At 37.3% G+C, this 27772-nt stretch overlaps 1 protein-coding gene across 6 annotated transcripts in view; it reads right to left on the reverse strand.

Annotated features, from left to right (window-relative positions):
- PRR16 (proline rich 16) overlaps positions 1-27087 on the reverse strand; it is a 206513-nt gene extending 179426 nt beyond the window's left edge. The window contains exons 1-2 of one of the 6 annotated variants that reach the window (XM_077138858.1): positions 26832-26944; positions 24724-24796 (exon numbers count right to left, since the gene is read on the reverse strand). Coding sequence is in view for 2 of the 6 variants with exons in the window: in XM_077138856.1 (XP_076994971.1) it covers positions 26832-26990 (159 nt within the window). In the remaining 4 variants the exon portion in view is untranslated. Of the gene's footprint in view, positions 1-24723; positions 24797-25545; positions 25663-26113; positions 26221-26831 lie in introns of those variants that run through there. The other 5 variants (XM_077138862.1, XM_077138861.1, XM_077138857.1 and 2 more) reach the window with 5 other exon arrangements.
- Between the last annotated feature and the right edge of the window lie 685 nt (positions 27088-27772).

Genomic DNA, 27772 nt, shown 5'->3' on the forward strand with positions numbered 1-27772 from the left:
AAAGATGGAATAAATAGTGGGTAGGCAATCTGCAGTACCTGCCAATTGTCATAAATGCACAAGTGTGTAGTCCACTTGCTTCTGTGTATCAACCTAAGAGGATATCATTGGAAAAGTGTCCAAAGGAAAAGAATTGGTTTATACTTGATCCTTTCATCAGGGCTCAGTAACTGCTGCCCCAAAGATAACCAAACTCATACTGTCATATTAAATGCTTCTATTGACCTTGAAAGAATAATGGTAACTGCCATGCCTTTCCCTCACCATTAGGTTCTCCCCTCATAGACCCTAGTGAAGGTTATGAAAGTAAAGATTCTTTAGAGTAAGGAGATAAAAGGCTGAGGGTGGAGAGGAAGGTATGGGGAGGTAATTGGAGTCCTTGTTGGCACAGATTCTAGCTTAGTAGGTTATACATTTATGTCATTGAAGTACAACCATAATTCACCACTTCAGGGGTATTGTCCCCATTTTACAAATGAGAAGACAGAAGCTAACGCTCCTCACTCAGAAATTGGAGTAAAATGAGGCCAATTTAAATGAAACAGCAGAAAATATATTTGAAATTAAGACTCACTCCCAAGGTGAAGTTTCAAAAAACAGACTTGGATTTACTGTTACTAGTAAGAGACAGAGAAAAAAAGATGCTTTTAATTAAGAAAAATAGGAAGCAAGACAAAGTGAAACTACAACAATCACCAAAACATTAAATTATGCTCTTCAGGCTTTACATATACAGACTATGCCTCCATCATGCCAGTCGGACATTCCACTTTCGCTGTTTCCATAGGTGATACTGATCAGGTATATCAATCCTGAGTTAATCACACTTTTCTGTGATGATTGCTGAGTTATACTATCCATTCTGCATGCTGTCACATTGTGCTGGTTTGAAAGGATGTATGTCCCCTAGAAAAGCCACATTTTAATCAAAATCTCATTCCCTATTCAATACTGTATGTTTGAAATTGTTATCAGATCATCTCCCTGAATGATGGGATTTAGTCAAGAGTGGTTGTCGCTAAACTGGATTAGGTGACAACATGTCTCCACCCATTTGGGTGGGTCTTGATTAGCTTCTGGAGTCCTATAAAAGAGGAAATATTTTGGAGAATGGAAGATTCAGAGAAAGTAGAACAACACAGCCACGAGAAGCAGAGTGCACCAGCCAGTGACCTTTGGAGACGAAGAAGGAAAATGCCTCCTGGGGAGCTTCATGAAACAGGAAGCCAGGAGAAGTTAGCAGATGATGCTGTGTTCTCCATGTGCCCTTCCAGATGAAAAAGAAACCCTGAACTTCATCTGCCTTCTTGAACCAAGGTATCTTTCCCTGGATGCCTTAGATTGGAAATTTCTATAGACTTGCTTTAATTGGGACATTTTCTCAGCCTTAGAACTGTAAACTAGCAACTCATTAAATTCCTCTTTTTAAAAGGCATTCTGTTTCTGGTATATTGCATTCCAGAAGCTAGCAAACTAGAACACGCATGTTTGCTATTTTTGTTAACTATAAAGTTTTTCACACTGAGAAACACTGCTCATCAATTAGGAGTAATTGCTGAAAACTTTTCATCATTTAAGTAAATATTTTCTGGATACAGTTCATCAAAAATAGGAATACTTTTTAAGCACCCATTTTAAATTTGAAATCATAAGTAGATATAATATAAAGTGCCTCAGAGCATATAAATCTTTAATTTAATATTTAAAAGTAGCATACTATGGCTTATTAAAAGGCTTAGTTGTGGCATACAATAGGGAGCAGAACATATGTCTCTAAAATCTTCAGGGTGACTGGATATATCCTAAAACAAAATAAAAACAGGTTTATCCTCGAAGACAACTCATACAAAGAAGACTGAAAATGAAGTAGCTACCTAGTGATATTTAAAAGTTCAAGAAGTTTCTTCTATTTTTCTTAAATCTGAGATGACCACTGACAGAAAGTTGAAATGAACTGGCATGGCAGAAACTGAATTTACTCACCAATGCCATTCACAGTTGCCTTCCTTCTTCTCCTGCTGAGGCCAGAAAGCCAAAATACTCTCTCCCAATCTTTCCAGCCTCCCTTCTGGCCATGGACCCAGGCATGGCCACTGAGATAGGAATAGATGAGAAAACACTTTTCAAGGGGCAGACCTTTAGCCGGCAAGGCTGTCGTAGCACTCCCTAGCCTTTTGCTCTTCTCCTTCCTTTCTGTCTGGAAACTGATATGATTCCAGAGGTTGTAGCATCCATCTTGCCACCACAAGGAAAAAGCCACAGGCCATGGATTGAGAAATAGAAGACAGAAAAGGCTGGATCCTTGATGACACTGCAGAGCTGTTGCTTTAACCCTGGATGCTTCGTCATGTAACTTCTTGGTATATAAGAAAAATAACCACTGTATGTTTAAGCCACTGTTAATCAGATTTTCTGTAATTTGCAGCTGAATGGACTCCCAAGTGATATCAACTAGTTTAGCTTACATAACATAAGCATTCTCTGAACACCATACCATAACTCCGATAGAATATTTAATTTTTTTAAGAAATACCTAATCAAAATATACAATATTTTAATTTTGGCTAACAGGGATTTCTGCTAAAATAAGACTGTATTAATTCTTTCCTTGAAAAAAGAGGTCCAGATGAAAGGATTGTAAAGAACACCTCAAAGCTACATTTTTGTTAAAATTCCAAAGTAGAATAAGGAAACACAGGTGGAAATTCAGAGATGATTCACATAAAAGATCCCATTAGCCTCTGTACACAATATACGTTTGTCTTTTTGTTTGTTTATGTCTAAAGTACCATTGTTCAGAAATCAGTATATTTAAGTTCTCAAAGGAAGGACTTATTTTCCCATTCTTTGTCACACAGTACGGGTTTACAAGTGTATGGAATGCGGCAATATGCAATTTATTTAAGAAAAAAAAGAGAAATATACACATATACATACATATATTAACACACACATATTTTCAGAAGAGAAGCAGCAAAATTAAAAAGTAGATATTATATGCCAGATAATCCATGAGTAATTTTATTTGTTTTATAGCTGGAGAGGTTACTCAAAAAGAGAAAACTATAGAAGGCTTCAATCTCTTTAAAACTGCTCTAGCAATTTGGTATAAGAGAAAAGGGAAAAATTCCATACCATTTATGCATTAAAATAACTGGCACTAATACAACTGCCAAATGCATGTAACTTTAATCTCCAGTGATGGGTGGCCTAATAATTCTTAGGTTGAATAAGCTCTAATTAAATTTAGAGAATCAAATTTTGTGATTTCAGCTTCAAGTATTCAAGACTTCTCCATTTGGTAAGTGGGATGCAAAGAAGCCCATCTGGGAATTCCATTTCTGATTGGACATATGCCCAAGAAGTTGGCAATAGCCATATTCAGACACTTTTAAAGTAACTATTCAGACACTTTTAAAGTAACCAACTCCCTTTTCCAGAACTTGGAAAGTATTTGCTCAGGAATACTTTAATAATCAAATAGATTATAAATCATTTCTTTATTCAGGCCCCCATCGGTGTTTCTAGACATTAGAGTTTTTAATTCAAATACTTATGAGAAGCCTCATTAAGTTTATGGTATCCTGTAACTCATTTCCAGTAGTCAGAAAAGTGTTAGGAAAATGAGAAGTAAGAGAGCAGGACAGAGAGAGGAGAGGGGAGGGGAAAGGAGGAGAGAATGGGATTCAATTAACTAGGTAGAATTTCTTTTTTATTATTAATCTTGAAACTAATGAAACATCTCGGTTATCCAGACCATATTCTAAATGTGTAGGGGGAAAAACACTGCAATGAGAGAACTTCTAAGAACCTGAAGTGGGACAATAAAAGCTACCAATATCAAGTGCAAGCACTCCTGTCCTAAATCTTTGAATATGGAATAGTTCTTTGCCTGTAGATTTGTGACTTTGGGCCTGGAATGACTTAATGCGACAGAGCAAGTAATACCAGAATGTGAAACTTGGGCATCCACATCTGATATGCCTTAGTAAGTAGCATGAAAATGCCACAGCCCTCATGATCCTCTCCAGAGTCTATGCTTCAGAAGGGGTCCCTGTGGCTAAGGGGTGTGTCTGTCTGTACTACAAGCAACTGGCTCAGTGCCCTTCTCTGAACTCCTCTCCAATGATTATGTCATCATGTTTTTCAAGAAACACTGCCTCTCTTGGATGAAGTGCCCATCAACACTTCAACTCTGTGAAGGGTGATTCACCATTTCTTACTTTTTTATTGTTAAGTACATCTCAAAGACTGCAGCAAAAGAATTTCTTTTTAACATGTCAGCCACGGTCTATGACAGAACACTACAAAGCAGACAGTCTCATGGTAGTAAGAAAAAAATATTAGGTCTGACTTTTGATACTTCCATGATTTCTTCAGTTACTTATCAGCTCCCTGTATAAGAAACAACTGGTAGGGATTCAAAGAAATGTTGCTCATCAATTTTGGTTCATCTCCACTAGGATATGATTATGATATGATACTCCAAATGCACCTCTACTAATTCTGGTGTGTTGTCAGTGTTAGTTTTCCAATTCGAGGTGATGCAACAAGGTTGGTTGTTTTAACTCCAGCAGAGTCAGAAAACCAAGGCCAGGACAGAAGAAAGAAGAGAGAGTGAGAGGTCTGGACCTCTGCCAAATACCACTGTGTCTCCAACAGCTGGATTATTTTACCAACAAAATTTTCTCATAGAATTGTGATTCTTACTTGAGTGAGGATAAATGTTCCAGCTCACAAAGATTATGCGAATCTCCTTGTCCTTTTCTTTTTCTAAGTATTACCTTAGTAGTATACTAATTTTATTTCAAATTTTCCCTGCAATGACTCGATGCATATTGCTATTATTTCTATTAAGGCATTATCACTACATTGACAAACTCATTTTTCCTAGCGCTAAAATTAGATCATATAAGATGGCACGCCACAGAAATTGTAAATGAATGGAATCGTATTATTAAGAATAAAGCACTTTAAATCTTTGGAATTGGCATTTTTAAGTACAATTTTTTCTATAATTTATGCTTTCCCCTCCATTTACCTCATTTCTTCAAACATGAAATGCTTTGGGCCCTTGAGTTAAAAAATGATGTAACTTTTTCAGATTTTATATGATGTTTGCAAAAATAGTTAATACTCATGTTTCCTCATTTATTCTTCTACCTCAATTGGATTTATCCATGGAATTTGACGTTTTTAAGCAAGATTAACTGAATGTGTAAAATCTGCTTTTCCTTAACATGCTTCTTTAACCTCATGATTCTCAAGCATTTTACTTATATGCTTCAAAGTAACATGGGTCTGTGAATCAAGAAAATATATATTTTTTAAAGGATCATTTCTAGGTTGACTGTGCAGAGCATTTTACTAATTAATATGAGAAGGATCTTGAATGGTCTGAGGGGAATCTTGGTGTCCTAAAAGTAGATGATTTGAATAAGAAGGAGCACTTGTTTTTCAAAAATAAAATATCATCAGTTCCATAATAAACCCATAGATGGTTGATGCCAGGACAAAGTCTATTACTCATGTAATAGGTTGAACCAGAAAATGTGGGTACTGAATTGTTTTTGAGCAACATAAATGGCAAGGTCCTTTGCCTCAACTAATAAAAAGAAAACAAGCTCCCAGAGAATTAAGAGACTTACCCAATGTTACTAGCAGAGCAGGAATCTGAAGGAGACCTCTGGATTCCCACACCAGGTGGCCTTGCATTTTAAGCACTCAAAGCCACTTCCTGTACCAGTTGTCCTTCTATTACAGTTTCTGTTTGCTACCATTTAAAACATTCCTATCACAGATTCAAGGAGGAATCAAAGAGGTTTTCTGCTTGTGCAGTGACACAATCAGAAGCACTTTTAACTCTTGATTGGCTAATTCAAATGTGCTAACATTTCCAATTTTAATATGCTTTTGAAATTAATATGTATTGGGTTTCTTTACTAATTAGGAAAGAGATACTACTGATTGCGCACTGTAAAAAAAATTAGATAAGAACAAAATAATGAAGAAAATTAAAATAAAGAACAAAGAAAACACATAAACTGTTGCAGATATTTTGATGCATACTCTGTATATAAAATTTTCTGTGCCTCTCTGCTTCCTTTGGACAGATCGTTTGGTGTGGATTTACCAGGACAATGGGTTTACAGGGTTTCTGATCATCTGACTGTGAAACTAGCCTCCAGAAATACATTTCCAATTCACGTCTTCATTAGCTTTGTTTTGACAATGTTTGACTCTCCCACTCCTTCTCAGTAATTTTTCTATGCCTACTGGCTGTTTCTTTTTTCTGTTTTATGAACTGCCTGATCATATTCCCTGTCCATTACTCAGTTTTGATGTTCTACTCATTTCTATGAATGCTGTCCGCACCAAAATATGGAAATATCACCCTAATATTAAAAAGCTCGTTGAACCAAAGAGAAGACATTGTTCATAAAAGATGTTTCTATGAAAGAGCAAATGCTAAAAAAGATGTCACCCACTTTCCATCATTCCATTGAAAACTATATTTATTTAGAAGCTATTCTTTGCTTATCAAGACATAGTTTGGGGTATATGTGTGTATGTGTATGCAGCAAATGTGTTTTAATATCTCCAATTCACCTTTTTTTTTTCTAGACAAAGGAAATATCTGTTGCCGAGTTTTACTTTTTTTTCTAGTTTTACTTTTGATTATTTATTCTCCCCCTTCTCCTACTATCACAATGTTCATTTAGATTTTCGTTAAACCTATTTCCACTTAAAAGTAACTGATAAAATTCAAAAGCAATATTCAAGTAATTTGATTCATGTTATTTTGTTATTAAATTATGTGTGTCATCCAAAATAATAAACCCAATTCTGAGGATTTATTCATTTAGTTATTTCTAGACATTTTCTAGACCCATTACACATTCCCTGTATATTTATGTAAATACTTTTGTATTATTTCAAATTAAATTTAAGTTTGTTACTGGAAGCTAAATGCCTATTCCTTGAATTCTACAGAGTAAAGTATTTTATTTTTTCATCTTGTGTTTTTATTGTCTTTCACGTAATAGCATTCATTTCGCCTTTTTGAAGCTTCTTAGTTATTATGTAGGAATAAGGCCAGAAAAATAAACACAAGGGAGTCTCGTCCAAGCATTAAATTCATCTCAACCTACAAGATAAACAAAAAATAAATAAATAAAATTATTAATAGAACTTAGCATGAACTTAAATAGTTATGATTCTCTTCTCTTGGATTTACTTTAATTTTAAGGTTTACCAATGAATCCTTTTTTAAAAAGATAAGAATAAATTGTGGCCATTAGCATAATTTCTATTTGGATTTCTTTAATGGGATGGACCAAAAAAAATCTAAATTTTAAAGAGGGAATCAGTTTTGCATGTGGAGTTTTCATTATTTAATTAAGAACAGGCAAGAAATCAAGAATAAATGCTGCCTTTCGGTCACTGCCATACTTTTGAATTTCATGATTCAAATTCAACATTTCAGCTTAAAAAGTTTTAATTTTTACAGCATGACTGTAGTAGCAATTATAGAACTAGCTTACTGTTTCGATTTTCAAAAGCAAATGGTATCAAGGACATCTGCTTCCAGGAAGATGGAGTAGATACTTTTTTCCCTATTTGCTTCACTAAATACAGCCGAAAACCCTGAGTATTATAAATAAACCTAACATAAGAAGACTCTGAAAGGGGAATAGAAAAAGATAGATTCCCTCGGGGCCTCAATACCCAAGGAAAGAAACAGTGGTATATCCCAAGTTTGCTTTTTTTTTATCTCATATTCCCCAGACTTGGAGCTGAAAAAGCTGGCAACCTGGAAACATCAAGGGAAATAGACAAAAAGAAGCCCCAACAAAAATCTCTCTCTTTAGCCAAAAGACCAGAAAAAAATCAACCTAGCAAGTCAGAAAAATATTTATATGACTGCTCTACAGTTACCAAACACTACACACAAAAATGGTAGCTTGTTCCCACCAGCATCAGCAAAGGCCCAGTGGAAGCCTAGACGTCAAACCTCCTAAGCTGCAATAAGGGGCCACAACCCCCAATGAGGGTGGTATCAGAGATGAGAAGGAAGGAGTAGAAGCCCAAGCCAGGACTTTTATCCCCCACAAAGTAGTCAAGAGGAATACCCCCTCCTGCACTCCCATCATAGATGTCAACAGAGAAGAGTAAAGAAACTGGACTTCTACCCATATCTGACAGTAAAAAAGTATCTCACCCACTCCCAGACTCTCCTGCAGAGTACCCCAAATGTCCGGGTTTCAACTGAGAATCAACCATATCAAGAACCAGGAAAATCCTAAGCCAAACAAACAAAAAGCAATCAATAGATGTCAACACCAAGTTCTGAGAAATCAGACGTGTCAGAATTTCTAACAATAATTTTAAAACAATCATCATATGATATTTCAGCAAATAATTATGAACATGTTTGAAACAAATTTTAGAAATAAAACATGTCAGAAAAGAAATAGGAAGTCTCAGCAAGGAAAAAAAAAGATAAAGAAAAGCCAAATGTAAAATTTAGAACTAAAGAATACAATAATCCAAATTTAAAAACTCAGTAGATGGACTCAACAGCAGAATAGAGGGGATGGAATAAGAAATCAGTAAACTGAAGTAGAACAATAGAAGTTACCCAGTCTGAACAACATAGAAAAAACTATAAACCAAAAGCAACAACAACAAAAACAGAGATTTGAGGATCTGTGTAACTGTAATTGAAAGTTCAAACACTCATGTTATCAGAATCCCAGAGGAGAGGAGAAACAAGGCAGGAATGGAAATGTACTTCAAAAAAATAGTAACTAAAACCTTTTCAACTTTGGCATAATGCACATACCTACAAATCCAAGAGGTTGTACCACCCCAAATAGGATAAACCCAAAGAAAGCCAAACCAAGGTACAAGCCAAACTTCTGAAAAATAAAGATAAAGAAAATAGATTGAAAATATTTTGAGAGAGAAACAGTATTTAACCCATAGAGGAAAAATTTTTGAATGATAGTAAATTTTTTATCAGAAATCAGTGATGTTAGAAGGAGGTGGCATATTTTCTAAGGTCTGAAATTTAAAAAACAAAAAATAAAACACAAAATAACAACTCCCAACCCAGATTCTTTTATCTAGCATGATTAAAAATAATTCTTCAAGAGTGCAGAAGAAATCAAGACATTCTCAAGTGAAGGAAAACTAAGAGAATTTGTCAACAGCAGGTGGTAATCTGAAAAGAATGACTAAAGGAAGTTCTTTAAATAGAAAGTAAATGATAAAAAGAGCAAACAGAACATCTGGAAGGAAGAAATAACATGGTTAACAAAAATATGGGTAAATAAAAAGGATATTTCTTCTCTTGAGTTTTCTAAATTATTTTTGATGGCAGAAGCAAAAATAATAAAATTTGCTGATGTGATTCTAAATTTATGAGAAGGAAATATTTATGACAATGATATTATGTTTGGGGGAGAGTAAAAATACATGAAAAGAGGTAAGGTATTTATACTTCACTCAAACTGGTAAAAATTATAGCATCAGTAGATCAATAATTTATTCATGTATATACTGTTATACCTAGAGCAACTACTGAAAAAGCTATACAAAAAGATAAATTCAAAAGCACTATATAAGAATAAAAATGGAATTCAAAAACCCCAAGTAACCCCATAGGAAGGTGGTGGGGGGAATAGCAACAGCAGAACTAAGACTAGGCACCAATTTCCTAATTATTTCACAATTTTATTAAGAGATCAATGACAAATAAAAAATATGTGGCACATTTTATTCTCAAATTCAAGAGAGCACTGTACTCATCTTCTAATTCAACATTGATGGAAAGGAGGATATGATGGGATTTTCTTCACCATAGGCATGTAAGAAGGTTTCATTTCCCTAGTATCTATGTTTGGGCGGCAATTCCATAAGCAAAGATCAGCTGTGTCACTTCCATACCAAAACTCAGAACTGTGAGTATGAGTCCTCCTTGCTTCCTTGTTTTCCCTGGAAACTATGCTTGGAAATATCAGCATCACAACAGTCTGTGTCCTGAGTGACTTTTTGGAATAGAGCTCTATCTCAACTTGCATTGGAAAGTAATGTGTTGAACCAAAAAAAAAATTTGCTAAATTAAACCACTATTTCAGGGTGAATTTACTTCTGCAGCATCCTAACTATTTGAATTCTGAAATAATGGAAACAACAAATGAAGCTGATATAAGACTGAAAATACAGATGTCGATATGCTAAAAATTCCTTCTTCATATATATTAGATGAATATCCTTGTCAAAAAACAGATTTTAAATTTTACTTTTATAGGACTTCAATAAATAGACTTTGCAGGCTGCATCATGATAGGCACTGCACTAGGGTAAAGTAATGTAAAAAAACTTTACAGGGGAAAATTATGTAAAAAAAACATTCAGATCTTGCTGTCCTGGAGTTCATACCTGATTGTAAGTGAACATAATGCCCAGTGGGTAATACGCTCATTTTTTTTTGATGTTGGCAATTCATCATTTTTATTATACAATTATTTAATTTCTGCCCTCATGATAAATTTCATTAAAAAAATACTAAAATTATGTTAGGCATAACAACAAAATAACTAGCCATTCTAAACACCTGTTAGAATGAGAGACTGGACACTAAATCAAATCTGGATATTTCTTGATTCATTTTATTAACAGACACCTATTTGAACATAATCATTAAACTATTCAAATTTATTTTGGAACAAAAAATATTCAGCATTACTCTCTAGGCAAGTAGAAACACATTTCACCTAATTCCATTTTTAAAATCCTATAATTCAAATGTTGTTTATCAAGATAATAATGTTTTTATTACACTATACATGAAGCAACCTTAATAGAAAGCATCTCTTAACTTCACAGAAACATTTTAGTTTTAAGTTATTCTTTTTTCCATCTTAACCATCATTTTTTCTACCAGTACTAAAAAAAGCAATGTGCTTTCTTCAATTTTCAGAAAATACATTAATATAATGTATTATTTTTTTCTCTACTTTTTTTTTGCTTGCTGTATGGCGGGGGTCACATTTCATTCTTTTTCCATGTGAGTATTCCCTGATTGCAGCACAGTTTGTTGAATTTTTGTTTGGTTGTTTTTTGTTTGCTTGCCTGTTTTGTTTGTTTGCTTTGGGGGGAATTGCATGGGCCAGGAATTAAGCCTGGGTCTCCCACATGGCATATCTCTACTTTTTAAAAAACAAAAGCTTTTCCAAAAAATTCCAGGAAAACTATGTAATACAGACATATGTACTAAATACCTGTCTTATACCAAAAATGGCACTGATTTCTGTAGACATTTCTTATAATTTTGGTACTATTACCATTAGAGATTTGGAAGACATGAATGGAATCAGTCCTCATATATGTTTATTTGACCCATCCTCATCTTCACTAATTATATAACAATAGTGTCCCGATTCTATACAAAATAAGCTCATTACTATATTTCCCATTCAATGATCAGTCTTGCTTTGCTTTGCTTTTCTCTCTGCAACTCTGTTCCGGAGTGGGTGCTCTGGCATTTAATCCCTTTAATTTTCATTAATTTTCCTGAAGAAAAAAAAAAGCACATTACCAGGAACCAATGAGAGCATAATATGGTTAAAAACATTTTGAACCAAAGTAACAGCTAATCACTGCACTATAGGTGTTAACCCTATTAGTAATGCTAAATTATCAATAGACAAAGATACGGCTTTATTTTAGTGGAGTGACAAAAATAAAAGTCTTATGAATACAAATTCTCATATGTAGTTTCTAGGTAACTATTCTTAAAAGGAAAATCCTAGAAGTGTTATTTGTCCATCTGTATTCAATGCAGAGTACTTCAGAACCCAGGTAAAAGAGAATGTCGTTGAGTATGGAAGCCATTAGACTCTACTGCATATTCCTGAGTCTCAGCAACTTCAGGTAGCAGGTGTTGGACTCTCAAGAATTTTGGTGCATACTGTCTGTGATTAATGAAACAACCTAAATATGCACATTGTACCATATTACTCAGAATATTTAAAAACGTACATTTCCCCAAAGGCATACAACGCAATCTGTTATGAGTTAGTTTCCAGTATTGAATATAAATCTCCCTGAAAAATATACCATGTGAGCGTTGAGTTCTGAATTCCACTCTAAAATGCATTACTCCTTATAATACCAAAGTACTTCCAAGAAGTAGACAGAGGTTAGAAAACAAATGACTCTGAAAGTCACTGAAAATGATTTATTTTCCCCACAGGAAAGGGGAGAGAAAGTACTTTTTTTTTTTTTTTTTTTTTTTTTTTTTTTTTTTAAGGAAAGACAGAGAGAAGGAAGGAAGGATAGAAGGAAGAAAGGGAAACATCTTTAAACATTTTCTTGTTTTATTGTATTTTGTTTTTCCGTTTTTTGTTACATGGGCTGGGGCCGGGAATCGAACCGAGGTCCTCCGGCATAGCAGGCAAGCACTTTGCCCGCTGAGCCACCGCGGCCCGCCCGAGAAAGTACATTTTTAAGACAACATGTTGAAAGTCCAGTAACTGAACAATAAAATCTCTTGAGTAGAATAAAATAAGAGAGTCCTATTTCTGCATTAATATCTGAATTGACTAATTGTTAGTAGCCATATTTTTGAACACTAGAGGGAGTACATAAAAGAAATAGAAAAAATAAAAAGGAAGCCAAACACTGATATTACCTAGTTTCTGAGTATTTTGCATATTACTCAGTCTTTGCACGAAAGTTCTTATTTATTTCTGATGCATATAAGCGAAAATGTTTGAACTTATTTAGCAGCATCTAATATTGCTTTTAATAAGACATTTTTCAGTTAATTAAAAAATTTCTAATAGCCAATGGCAAGAAATGTGCATAATATTCATGAAGCAGAAAAACATAGGGAATGCTGTAAAAGGCAGACATACTTTTACCTCATTTTAGCTTATATATTTATTAGAAGAAAGTAGCATTATCTCTGCTGAAGAATAAACAATTTTAAGTGCTTCAAATGTTTACAAAGACTTCCCTGGGCCTAGAAAATTAATGGACACTCTCAAATCAGAGCAAGGCCTTTACCAATGAAACCCTGAAATTTTAGGTCATTTTTAGGGCCTACATAAACAGGTTGGCTCCAGAATTCCATATGGGAGGGACAAATTGGGAGTCACCGGTTGGGAAAGCATAGCATACAGATGAATAAAACACACCAGAAATAAACAAACTCTTTAGTATATTAGAAGCTGATAGGAATTAAGGATAAGAGAAAATCTAAAACAGGGAAGGAAGGATAGAGAGTGCCAGTGCATACAACAACAAATGGAACTGTCCATTGTAGGCTTTGGTGGGATGGTAACACAAGGAAAAGTTGAATGAGGTGAAAGAGCCAGCCACAAGAATGGAGTTAGTCATGAAAATGTGCATGACATGTTCTTTCCTGGAATAGCAAGGTGATTTCTGCAGTTGGAGCAAAAAGAGCCAAAAGAATGTTGTAAGAGAGGAAGAAAGAGTTAACAGGGGAGGTGGAAAAGTACTGCAAGGCTTTGTTTCCGTTGTAAGGGCCCTGACTTTGAGCAAAATGGGAAGTCACTACTGGAACTTGAAACGCATAATAGAATCTAACCTTACCCTAACTGCAGAGTTGAAAAGAAAGCCTTAAGGGAGCACGAGAGAGGGTGATGAGGAGGCTGTTGTAGAAAACCAAGTGAGAGAGGATGCTGGCATGGATCAGGGTGGAAGAACTGGAGACAAGACTTGATTAGACTCAAAATATCTTGAAGGCAGAGGTGGAAAGATTTTTCTGATGGGGTGCATATATTGTGCAAGAAAAAGAGAAATCTATGTGACACCAAGGTCTGAACGGATGGAAATGCCATCAGCTGGCATGGGAAAGGCTGCAGGAGATTAAATTTTTGGTGGGGAGATATAGATAAGGAGTTCAGTTTTGGATATGGTGACGTGAAGATGCCTCTTAGACACCCCCCCAAGAGATAAGGAGCCAACCATCACCTATACAAGTTCAGGAAAGAAGTAGGTCTGGGATGCAGATACAAATGTTGGCCTACAAATGGTACTTAACCACAAACCTGAATTTAAAACACCAAGAAGGTACATATAAATAAAAAAGAAAATAAGACCAAAAATTGAGCTAAAACATCTCAGGGGAAGAACAAGTAAACTTAACAGAGAAAAATAATGTCAGTGATGTGAGCAAGTATGATATTCTTAAAGCGAAGTGAAGAAGAGACTGTTCAAATACTGCTGATAGGTTAGTAAGATTAGGAACGAGAGTTGACTACTGAATTAAATAACAGTGAGGTCAGTGACAATCTTCAAAGGTGCAGTTTTTATGTAGCAGTGAGACTACAGGACTGACTGGAAAAGGAACAAGAAGAATGAGAGAAGATATGTAAAAGCCAATTGTTTTTGAGTTTTCTTGTAAAGGGGAGTTAAAAAAATAGGACAGTATTTTTCAGAATAAGTGAGATGAAGAGAGGTTTGTCTTCACTGTTCTTATGTTATTTATATGCTGATGGGAAACATCTAGGAGAAAGCAAAAAAAAATAACAATACAGGAGAGATTTGGGAAAGTTATCAAAGTGATTTTCTGGACTAGAGGAGAAGGGACTGGCTCTCGTGCACACATGGAATGATTGGCTCTTAGCCCTTACACCCTTAATAAGTGTTATTTAGAATTGAATCCACAAGTTCTTTTCCTCATCAGAAAAGAAGAATGAGACCATAAAAATATTGCATTAAACTTTATATGGTTAGTAATCAAAGATAAAGGTTACCAGATTTAAGAAGAAAAACAAAAAACACAATTGGAAATAACTGTTAAGTAGCATAAGCAGATACAAGGTAACGGTGGAGAGACTATATAGATGAGGGATACAGAATTCAAGTTGGTACAAAATGTGTTCAGATGTTCTCTGTTGCTCACTGAACAGAAGACAGAATTAAGGCCAAGTAGGAAAAGACCTCTGGATGTCAGTCTGGAGGGCTGGATTTAGTCATTTGACATTTTAAGCAGCAAGAGTATATTGTTTGATCTTTTAAGCAAGGGAGTGGCCTGAGGAAAGCAGTGCATCAAAAAAGATTAATCTGACAGTGTTTAGAGAACCAACTGGCAGATGGAGAACAAGAAGCAGAGGTGATTAGCTTTAGGGCTATAAAAACATCATTAGGAGGGTAAATTGCACAGGGACTAGAGGGGTGAAACTGGGGAGGGAGTAGGCAGCCAGTGTGAAAGCCCATGCTTAAAAAAATTCAACAAGACTGATCAATGATTTTATGTTCTTATTCCATCATGTACTTTTGTTTAAGTTTAGCCCCTAACATTTCTTAATAAATATTAGTTCTATGATTATTTGAATGTAAATTCAATAGAATTCTCCCCACTAGGATGTAATTTCCAGGAGGGTGAAGGCCACATATGTTTTCCCCACTACTGCATCTACACAGCCTACAGAGTGCCCTGCGTAAAGATTGCACTCAAATAAAAGTCCTGAGTCAGTGAATAAGATGTGGTAGTATGTCCAAGAAGCTGACAAGGAGAGGAAGTAGAGGAAGTAAAAAGAGGAGCTAAAAGAGGAAGAGATGAAAATAAAGAGGAAGAAGAATGGAGAAAATTGCAGAAGTAGAGGAGGTAGAGGCGGAGGAAGAGAAGAGATTATGTTAAAGTGAAAAGAATGGAAAACTGGAAGGCAAGAATATTGATGCTTAGAATGGGGAAGCTGTTTACTGGTAATAGTTTAAAGGGAGAAACCTCCAGCTCCATCATTAGCTCTCTATAGTCATTAATTTCTCTGATTTAAATCCTTCATCTGTAGGATAGTCATAATAACTTCAAAGGGAGGGAGTGAGGATTAAATAAATTGCCTCAGAACATTGTTCTGGTACATCGTGAGCACTCAGCAGATAGATATTCATCATAATGAACGTCATCGACACCATCACCATATGTTTTTCTCCTATTACTTGTGCCATACCATAGAGCAGTGGCACCATTCAATGCCCTCCTATCTCTTCAGAAATGGAAGAGGCAGGAGAAGCATAAAAAAGATTGATGGATGAGACAAAGATGGTCATTGTAAGCCAAGGATGTCACTGACCTCATGTGGGAAATAAAATGGGGAAAAAGCCAAGCACCTCAGCCTCGGGTACTCCCACTATTTCTTTCTGTTTCCCTTATTTTCCCAAATCCTAAAGTACGTATGCACCCAAATTCTTAACAAGACTTCAGTTTAATTTTTATTTCATTGTGATAGATGGAAAATGATACAGTGGAAGTGATGGATGGAAACGGGAACGCGCATTTTAAAAGTAGCCAGAGTAAAAGGAAGGAGAATCAAGTAAAAGTGAGAAAAAAACACAGATAATGGTTTGCAAAAACAAGATAGAGAAGAAAACAGAAAAAAAATATGAAGAAAAATAAACTTCTGATACTTGATGGATAAACACAGCATAAAAACATAAGGAAAGAAAAAGATGGGTAAAGAAAGCAGTATTTTATAATATGGAATAAGACAGAAGTACTAAAGCAGTAGTTCTCAAGCAGGCTAATTTTGTTCCCCAGGGGACATATGGCAACTTCTGGAAACATATTTGGGGGTCACAATGACATTTTTGATTGCCACTGACATTTATCGGGTAGAGGACAAGGACACAACTAAACATCTTACAATGCTCAGCAAAGTCCCCTACAACAAGGAATTCTCAGACCCAAAATACCAATGGTGTACAGGCTGAGAAACCCTGAGCTAGAGATTAAAGGTGAAGAGGAAAGGATGGAAGTAGGTCAGATCTAGTCACTCTTCTGCTCAAAACCCTCCAAAATCCCCATTTTACCTTGAGTAAGAGTCAAACTCCTTAAATGTACTCCTGTGACTCCAGCATCTTTTATTCTGTTCACTCCATCCCTGCCACACTGACCCCTCTGTCCTTCTGTAAATACCTGGGACACTTGTCCATTATGGGGCACTTGGACTGGCTCTTCCCTCTACATGGAGATGACTCCCCTAGACATCCATGCAGCTTATTCCTTCTTCTTCAAGCTTTCCCTCCCAGGCTGCCATGTCTCTTTCTCAAGAAAGCTTATTCTGGATCAGTCTATCTAAAATTGCACCTCACTTCTAACACTGCTGATCCTTTTATAATCTATTATTTCATGGCACGTGTTGCTTTGTAATATTTGATATAATTTGTTTATTTTTTTATTATGTCAGTCTGTCTCCCCCCTCCCCACTCAGAATGCAAGCGCCATGAAGGAATTCTGTCCATTTTGTTCACCACTAAAACAGAGCCTGGCATACAACAGGCGCTAAATAAGTGTTTGTTGAGTAAACAAATAAACGGGCTTGGCAAAATTCATACGATAATAACAGTAATGACAATACATACACAGCACCCACTCTGTGCATGGGGATTGTTCTAAATGTTTCATATACAGTAATTCATTTAGTCTTTATAAGCAGCCTGCCTATAGGTAGTATTATCATCATTGCCATTTCAAAGAGGAAATTAAGGTTAAGAGAGAGATTAGATAATGTACCCAGTTATCTCAGAGCTAGTCAGGGGCCGAGCTGGAATTTGAACCAAAGCAACTTAGCTTTAGAGTTTGAGATCTTAACCCTTCTGTACTGTGTCACCTTATTATGAAACAGAGCCTCCAAATTTACCCATTTAAAAATAAAGAAAAATAATAACTCCAAACTTTTATCAAAGACATTGCTCAATGCAATAAAGCAATAATAATACTTATACTTTATTCTGCATATAATTAAAAAAGCATAAATTTATCTCGGCTATTTGGGCTTCAAAATAATGCAGTTATTTTTAATTAACTATGGTTGTCCTATACTGTTATCATCAAAAGGAAAAGGAAAATAGTTATCTTTGCCACAATTATCATAATATTTCAGATATTTAATTCAATTTAAACTGAAATGTAGAAATCATATACTATGAAAGCTTAATTGTTACAAAGTATGTAAAACATTAATGGCTTATTTTAACAGATTTAAAAAAGAACAATAACTCACTTGTTGATCGTTTCAAAAGTATTCTCACTTCACTGGAACTAAGCTCCTCATCAAGAAAGGATTGTTTCATAAAAGCAACTTCTGGTTTAGTAATATGTGTGGGAATTTTAGAATATATTAACATATCCTTAAGAATAATGTTCTAATGTAGAATAACAAAGCAACGTGTTCGGGTTTGAAAGCCTTGCTCTCACATCCTCAATTTATGATGTATTATCACAGGAGTTACTACACATTTCATTAAGCCATATTTAAAATGCATTAATTCAAAGAGAAATCAATCAAAACGGAAAGTGAGATTAATGCTTCTTCCAAATTTGAATTCTCTGTTTAATTTATTATGGCCCTTTACACATTCTTCATTGCTTTAGAGTTACTTCTTGCACCCTAGTAGAGAAGTTCACCCTACTGGAGAAAAGTAAAGTTCTTCAAGGGCAATTCCTTAAGTCTATTCAAGCTGCATCCTTTACAAACTTCATCAGCATGTCTTACACGTATCAAGAAGTCTTTTAAAAGTAAATTCATGCATTGAAGATACCGAAGAGCTCAGAAAAACAATAAAAGAAGGCAAAGCTAAATGTTGTTCTGGGATCAATTTTAAGAAGAGAGAACATGCTTACTTTACAACAACTTTGGAAATAGTCTGTCCTGTGTAGTAACTACTGTGCACATATCCTGAGAAACAACAAATGGGACAGCTAATCTTTAGGTACACACAAGCCTTCTATAGTTTTTGCTGAAGAACAAATTACAAATACAATTTTTTCTACTTTGAGAGCCCTTCTAAGAGAAATAAATTGTTGATAAATGATCCATTTGCTCTCTGGAATAAATATGATTAGATTCCAGTCATTGATATATATATATATTTTTTTTTTCCTCGTTGATTATGAAAATGACAGAGCTGGATCTCAAAGAAGGAGCTGAAATTTTTCTTTAAAAACCAATCACATGTTTATTGGGCTTGACTCCATTCCCACCCCTTTAAGATTATCTGAAGATGTGTAAAAACATGCATTTGTATGAACATTTGTTCCCGGAGAAGTGTTCAAAATTTTTGTCGTGTTCTTGAAGAGGTCTGTGTCATGGAAAACAATTAAGAAACACTGTTGCTAGAAGATAATTCATTTGACCAACACTTTTTTTTTTTTTTTTTTTTTTTTTTAAAGACAGAGAGAAGGAAGGAAGGATAGAAGGAAGGAAGGAAGGAAGAAAGGGAAACATTTTTAAACATTTTCTTGTTTTATTGTATTCTGTTTCTCCATTTTTGTTACATGGGCTGGGGCCGGGAATCGAACCGAGGTCCTCCGGCATAGCAGGCAAGCACTTTGCCCGCTGAGCCACCGCGGCCCGCCCTGACCAACACTTTTTAACCTGTTTTTTTTCTAACACATAAACATACAGTTTGTGTTTCGTGATAAGATTTGATACGATTAAAGTGACAAATATATACCAACATACCTCTGTGTGCTTTTATGTCACAATAAAAAGAAACTCTGTTAAAAATCATAAACTTCACTTTTCCTACATCTGTAGTTGAAAATCTATTCATAGCATGCCAAATACTTTAATAACTGACTTGATGGACATGGATATGTAATTTAACATACTTCATTTATTCTACAAGGAAACATGTTTCTCAAACACCAACCTGAAGTAGCATATGCAAAGCAGAAGGTGGGAAACAACGATCATAAATAGAAGTTTTGACTTCAAAATATGAATGTTTTTTACATGAAAGTGGAGCTTAGGTGCCTCATTCTTTTGGGTTCCTCATGCCATCCCCTCCTCTCCAAAAGACAAATAGCTTATGCCATGTAAGGCAGTGTCTGTCCAGAGTTGACATGCTACCTTGGGAAATCTTAACTTAGAGTGGCCCTCCCTAATGAACTAACTTTCAATATAATGAAAACATTTCTATTCATATTAGCCTGAATTTTTTTAAAAATGGGATTTTAGACTAAGGCCATTTTCTGTATCCCTTACATGCAGGGGTGGGGGTGGGTGGCGTTATTTTCAACAGCACTGAAGTTAATATAAGAAATCTAATTATAAAATAAATGTGACATCACTATCCAGTTAACTAATTTTGGACTTGGTAAAAAAATTCAACAAGCTTCTCCATTCATCAGTCATAGCAGAGAGTGAAACAACTGCCAAATCCCAAACATGTCAAAAACCTCAGGATAATATTTCCTTTCTAAGGCACTTTGATAACAGTCAAAGGGAATAAAAGTATCCCATGTTATGCATTGGAAATAAGTGCATATAATGTGCGATACGAGCAAGCACCCTTCTTAGTTGTTCTCTTTTTTTTCTAAATCATCATATAAAAGTTATGCAACATTAACATTTTTGCTGAGGATTAAATCAGGTAAAGGGAATTCACAGCAGCACCTTTTTATTTGCAAGATTCAATTTGCAAGGTCTAAGTCACTTAATTTTTTTAAAACTATAGAGCTTAGCCAGGTTGAATGTCTGGGCTCTAGCACTCTCTGTTTTCTTATCTGTAGGATAGGGTAACAATAGTTTCTTTATCATATGCTTGTTCTGAGGAGTAGAAGGTTTACTATAAACAAGCACACTTAGAAGAGCACCTGGCACAGAGTAAAACCTATCTGTGTTAGCTATTTTTATTGCCAAAGCTGCTCTTAAAGTGATGTTTAATAACCACAAAAATTTGGAAATGAAAATGGACTGTCCAACCTTAAGAGAAGTGTAAAATAAATTTATAACAGATCCATGTAATGGTTATGATATGATATTATTCAAGAACGCAGAAAGCACAATTGAACATAATTTCATATGACTTCATCTATGAAGTCATCTATAATTTCATATGACTCATCTATGTTAAACATGCACAGAAAATAAATGGAAGGAAATACAACAAAATATTTAACACCTATTCTGTGTAATATTAAGGATCATTTTTATTTTCTCCTTTTTATTTCTTTAAGATTGTTCCAAACTTTCTTATATATAATATCCGTATACTATGTTAGGTCTGAACCAGAAAAGGGAAACTTGTTCTCTAAAAAAAGAAAGTACTTCTTGTGGTTTATTTTTTTATTTGCAATTTGACGTCAGTTATGCATACTCAAATCAGAAATTGTTTCAGCAATCTACTGGATCACATAAGTTTGAATTCTGAAAAACTAATTCTCAAAAACTGCTTATAAAATTTTTCATAGATTTTATAGAATCTATAGAAGGTTGTGCAGATTAATTTGTTTGAAAATATGCTTTACTCAAACTTGCATTTCTATCTACGCTCTTATATTTTGATTTAATTGTCTAATCCTAGAAGCATCAGATGTGGAAAAACATAATTCAGGTAACAATGAAAATAAAATTATTGCATTGGTTTTGTTATCTATTACCTCAATATTGCCTGAAGCAAACTGTCTGTTATTTTAAGGCTGCTTGAATTCCTTATCAACTAATTTTCTGAGTCTTAAATGGTTTAATGCATTGGAAATAAAAAGACAATGAGGGGTGGTTATTGACTATCTTTATTTTTTCAGAATCATTCTCCTCTTTCAGTAATATGCTAAGCCATCATGCTTAAGAAAAGAAAAATCAAAAAGCATTTTAACATTTGGTAAATATTCCCCAGTTTGGGGATGTAGATTGTCATATACAGTAGTAAAAGTACAGTCATTGATACAATCGAACTGTTAAATGCCACTCACTTACCACTTTGGAACTTTGCAAATACTCCAGAGATTATTCTATATAATTTCTCCTAGTTAAAGAGTTTTATATGGAAGGCACTCATCAACCAAAAAAATATTCAGCAGATTTCCCAGAGCAATAAACTACAGAACTTCAAGTGGATAAGCCATTTAAAAGGAGAAAGACATTTAAAACCAAAAATATTTTGCAAATAAGTGTTAATTCTGTTTTAGTTGGCCACAAATGAAATCATTTTCTATGGTTTTTCAAATTCAAAATATTGACGCTTAATCTATTTGAATATGTGGCATTATGTTTTTTAAAAATGGGTCACAATGCTGACATGCCTTCTCACACATGGAAACCAATCACTGAGTGATTCCTAAATATTGACAGAAAAACTCATTTTAATTGGTTGAGTGTCATGTCTACTTTTAAAAAGCCTCATAAAAACATTCTCTCCCAAAAGGCATTCAACACTTGTAGCATTCTTATTACTTAAAATCATAAAATGAAACACTATGAAAGAAGGTCAATATTATAATCAATCAGTCTAAATGAAAAGAAAATCCAGCTAAAGCAGCAATGAATTTTGTTTCCAAATAAAACAATGCTCATTACAGATTTCATTCTCTCTCTAACCAACAAGAGTTGTGGTCCTACATTAACACCAACATTTGGTACAAAACAGTTTGCCAATGAAGTTCTCATTGAAAAAAAAAAACAATATATTGCTACTTAAATATGCGAGATTATTTGAAAACCATTTCTAAAAAGGCAATAGCTCTTTCTTCTATACTTCTAGTGAAAAGGATCACTCCACACCTGCTATACCAGTTATGGTTAATTTTATCTTTAAAAGTCTAGAGTTTCACCACTATTTTTTCTTTCTTTCTTTTTTGGGGGTGTGTAAAAAAAAAGCAACATGGGTTAAATTAATACCCCATTGCTATTTCCTGTTAATTCTTTTCCTATCTTCCTTTTCACATCTGATCCACAATTGAAGGAGAGATTCAAAATCTTCTTTCTGACTTTCTATTGTCCCGAATGATTTTCTCTTCCTGGAAATCTCCCACATTTAGTTCTAATATTTGGATATGTGGTCTGATGGATATATCATTGATCCTTTTACATTAATCATGACTATCTGAATAAACTGTAAGTTTCTTCAAATTCACATCTTAAGTTCTTTTTAAACTCTACCTCACTTCACCCAAGGTGTAAAACACTATATAGTAAGTACTGCTTCATAAATTAACATATAAACATTTTCTTTCCCCAAGGCTGTTTAGATCACAATGAGAGTGGCTACTAACAGCAGTGATGCCTTTTTAAAGTCATTAGTGTTGAAAGACGGACTAAATTAAATGCCTCCTAATTTTTTGAGCTCACTGAGACCAGAGACTATGGCTTCTCCAGTGGTTAGAATGCCCGCCTTTCATGCAGGAGACCCAGGTTCGATTCCTGGACCATGAACCAAAAAAGAAAAAAAAAGATAGATGGTATAGTTTTTGACACATACTAGATGCTGACATAATATGCTGAATTATATTTAAGGGTTTTCCATTACATGTTATTTCTGAAATATCAGGTTATTTCAATTCTACTACATTCTAACAGTAGAATACAACAGCCCTGAGACTTTCTAGAAATCCTGTTGATCTTCTTTCAATATGTAACTCTAAATACAGATCTTCAGTCATCCCCAATCCTTTTATTCTCTTCTGAGACTGCTAAAACAGATGCTTTCCACACTTATACTGACACGTAAACCTAAATAACTAATCATAAAAGACAGCCATAATGCCAACTTTTCTTGCTGAACAGATGGGGATTTTGTTACTTATTATTAAAGTACCTCAGGCTTCTCCTATTATACTAGAAGCTACCCTTCTACCTGAATTTTCAGATGACTAAAGTCCAGAAAACTTCCACAAAGAAAATCAGTTTCAAAATAACCTCAGATGAAAGACCAATATTCTTGTCCCACAGTTTACGTAAAGATAAATGACAATATTGAAAAAGGCATACTGTGGTTTAGTTAAAAATGAAGAAGCAGAAAATAAAAGCAAATACCACATGGTGACTGATACAGTGATTTGGTCATAATCATTTTTAAAATTTCATTTCTGTTTCAAGTTAATAAATTCTGTTCTAATCTATTGCAAAACATAGTATGGCCTAAAAGCATGATATTTCCAATAACAGAATTATAATTCTAATGTATCAGTTTATATTCATTATATACCAATTATAAACTGCCAGAATATTGCATGTGACAACTAATGAATTAATAACAACATTGATATCTACAATTTACATTTACATAGGCTTCAACAAGCTTTGCAATTTATGTCTTCTATTGCTCTTTTACATTCAAAACTATATCAAAGGGATTACTAGAATCCCTCTTTTACATTAAAAAAATACATCAAAGACAGTCATATGTGCGATATTCCCTTAAAAAGATAAATGAATGCTGGACAACTGCAAAATGCCATAGGTGAAAGAGGCCCCTTAAAATTTTGTTCTCAAATAACTCTCATTCATATTATATAAATGGCCAATGTTTTAAGATTCAGCTATAGTTGAGGTTCATATGCTAACTCAGTTGGAAACCCACGTGAAAGTAATTAATCATCGTGTCACATCATGTATCATTCAAAAATTTTACTCTCACAGTAAGTTTATTACACAAATAGGTGCTGACAGCCAAGCAAAGCTTCCAAAGCATCAAGTCAAAATTTTATGTCTAGACAGCATTTACTAGAAGACAGGGTTTTTGTTTGTTTGTTTGTTTGTCTACTTGGTTGCACATTACATTTTCCGTGGTTTTTCTATTCCTTTTATAAACTACTTGACTTCTTCCCCTTAAAAATCCTTAGGTAAATAAAGACATAAGACGAAACGGACAGAGAGAGATCTATAGAATCCTTGATTTACATTTTTGGGATTCCAACCAAGACTTGCTAAAGGGAGGTTAGACATTTAACTGTATATCTACCTGGTCTCCAAATGTTGATAGAATGATGAAGCAAAGCAGCACAAGCTCCACATAAGATTCCTTGTAATTTATTCTGCCAAAACAGGAAGCAGAAGGGCACATCATCACATAAGGAAGTATGTGCCCATGGATGCAGAACTTCGACTATTATCCTCTATAATCTCAACCTCCTGAAGACAGTAAATACACAACTACTCTGCTGTAGGTTTCCCACATCTCTTACCACCAAGAAACACAATTCTGCCAAAATGAACATGCCCAAATTTGTTCATTTTTTAAAATGTCATAATGGTTCAGATGAAAATACAACCTGCCAAAGATGTCAAATAAAACACACACACACACACACACAAACGAAATGCATCTTTAGACTTGAATTTCAAAACATAATCTCTCCATTCTCTCCATCTGTCAGCCCAGTTGTGTGATAAGAATCCTAGAAAAGTCCTGCAAACACGGACAAGTTTTATCCCTCCATCTATATAGCTACCACTCTCTAGACCTTAGTAGTAGTAATTATGTTCCGCCTGTGGAGCAACCTACAAGAATTGTCATTGCTAAAGGGAACGGTTCCAATGAATAAGCCTTTTAAACAGACTTGCATTTTAGGAAACAAATGCAGAGTTCAGTTCATTGAGGTAATGGAGGATGGGAATAGTCTTTCCTAAAATGTGCATTGGAAATTGGATAGAACGGGTATCAATCTGGGGGAACCGGTCAACCAGTCTTCAATCTCCTACTTCTTGGCATCAGAAATAGGAATGACAAGGTTGGATTTAGACTATGCCCCTCCCCTTCCCTTCTCGCCGCGGCCGCCACCACCTTAGAAGTAACATTCTTAGCCGGCGGGCAACTGCGGGTGCTGACTCCTGCACCGAGGACGCGCCGCCAGCGGATTCGGCAGCCCCACAGCGCTCGCCGGGGCTCGGCCACCGGCTCCGCGGCGCCACCAGCTGCCAGTCCGGCTCGCCTGGACCTCACCCCACCCAGCCGGGCCCCCGCCCCCGCCCCCGCCCGGAGCCTCCTGAGTCACGCAGCCTCAGCCTGACACCACTGACACTGCCTCTTTCCCTGATCACTCGCGGAGAGAAGAAGGGAGCGGCGTGGGACGGCCGGGTGGGGGGCGGTGGCGGGGAGAACCCAAACATTCCCAGTTCCAAAAAGCCAGGGCGCAAGTAGCAAGACTCCGATGCGCTCGCTTCTCTCTCTCTCTCTCTCTCTGTCGCGCGCGCGCGCACACACACACACACACACACACACACACACACACACACACAGGCGCCGGCGCGCCCCGCTCCCCAGGTTCAATGCCAGCGGAGACAGGATGGAAGGAAGGAAGGTAGGGTGACGAGAAGGCCCGGAGTTGCCGCGAGCGACGTGCGCAGGGGACCCGCGGATGCTTCAGGAACTGCGAAAGTGAGAAAAGTCCCGGACCCGCTCCAGATCCCGCGGCTCGGGGCTCTCCTGCCCGCAGCCCCGGTCTCCTTCCTCTCAGCGGGGCTCGGCAGGCAATGAGGGGAGCCAGAACTGAGCCCCCCCACCCCCAGGCAGCCCTCCCCGGCCTGGCCCGTGGCCCGGAACCCGGCCCCCCTTCGGCTCGGGCTTGCGGAGGCTGCGGGCGAGGAGCGGACTCGCCGGGGCGCTCTGGGGGGCGGGGGGGAGCAGGGGGCAGGGGGCAGGGGGCAGGAGATGAGCGGCGCGCACTCCCGCCCGGCTCCTCATTTCTGCCTCTGCCGACACACCCCCGGTTCAAAACCCCACTCCCCCGTTCCTTACACGCCCCCCCCCAACTCCTTCGCACAAACACACGGACAGACGCGCGCGTGTCACCGCCCCCACCATCCCAGGTCCATCGATTAAAACACTAGTTGATCTCTTCTTGATTAGAAAAAAAGAAAGTGCAAGAACTCTTCTCTGGGAGTCACGGGAGCAGAGAAAGTCCGTCTGCGGGCGTCTTTCTGTAGTTTCCCAGGAGTTGAGAAATCCGGCGATGCCCAGAGAAAACAGGACCCGAGACACCCCCCCACCCCCCGCCCCAGAGAGGCCAAGGGCGCCGAGCCCCCTCTGCAGCCCCCCACCCCCCACCCCCCCGCCCCCGCGCCTCTCACCTCCTTAAGTTCCTTGGCCACGTCCTTCAGGTCGCCCAGGACTAATTCCAGATCCTCCACGATGATCCTGATCTGTTCCTTCACCTTGGTTTTGGAGGCTGCCGGCGGCCCCTCAGCTGGAGAGGACGAGGAGGGGTTCCCTTTGGACTTGGCTGACATTCTTTGGGGGCAGTCGAGGCAAGTCAGGGCAGGCTGCTGCGACCGCTGCCGTCCCGGTCCCCCCACATCTTGGGCGCTCCCGGGGCAGCGGCGGGTCGGCGGCGCTCAGCGCTTGGCCCGGCGGCCGCACCGTGGTGCTGCCATCGACTACCCGGGCAGCGGCGCTGCGCTCGGGGCTGCAGACCGGAGAGCAGCGCGCCTGCGCCTCCTCCCGCCGCCGCCGCCGCCGCCCGCCTGGCTCGCTGGCGCGCGCTGGAGCTCGTTCCCCCAGAGCGCGGCGCTGGGCTGCAGCCGGGAGAGCCGTCAGCTGCGGCCGCGCATCCCGCGGGGGTCTCTCCCCGGCACTGCCTCAGTGTCAGGGTGCCGGGAGGCGAGTTGGTGTCCCGCCCGACCCCTCCTCCTGGTAACGAGACGCTCCCCCACCAGCCCAGCCTGCTGCGCTGCCTCCCGCATCTAGGCAGGGTTCTTTCGGCCTCACTAGCTGCGGAGAGACCTGGGTCTCCACCAGCCTCTCTGATCGATTTATATAAATAAGCGCAAGAGGATCGAAAGTTGATTTGGAGGGTCGGTAACGCCACCGTAAATGAGTACCCAGGACTGGATGATGTCCCAAAAGGCCTCCAGTTTATTCCAGTCATTAACACGAGTTAAACAGGCGTGTTCGTATTTCTGCAGGAAAAAAAAAGAGAGAGAGAGAGAGAATGGGTGCGTAATAGAGACCCCTCAGCCCCCCCCCCCCTTGGAATCATGAAAATCAACCAGTCTTCTTCAAAAAGTCGATC

This window comes from Tamandua tetradactyla, chromosome 21, assembly GCF_023851605.1.
Source record: "Tamandua tetradactyla isolate mTamTet1 chromosome 21, mTamTet1.pri, whole genome shotgun sequence".
Taxonomy (NCBI): Eukaryota; Metazoa; Chordata; class Mammalia; order Pilosa; family Myrmecophagidae; genus Tamandua; species Tamandua tetradactyla.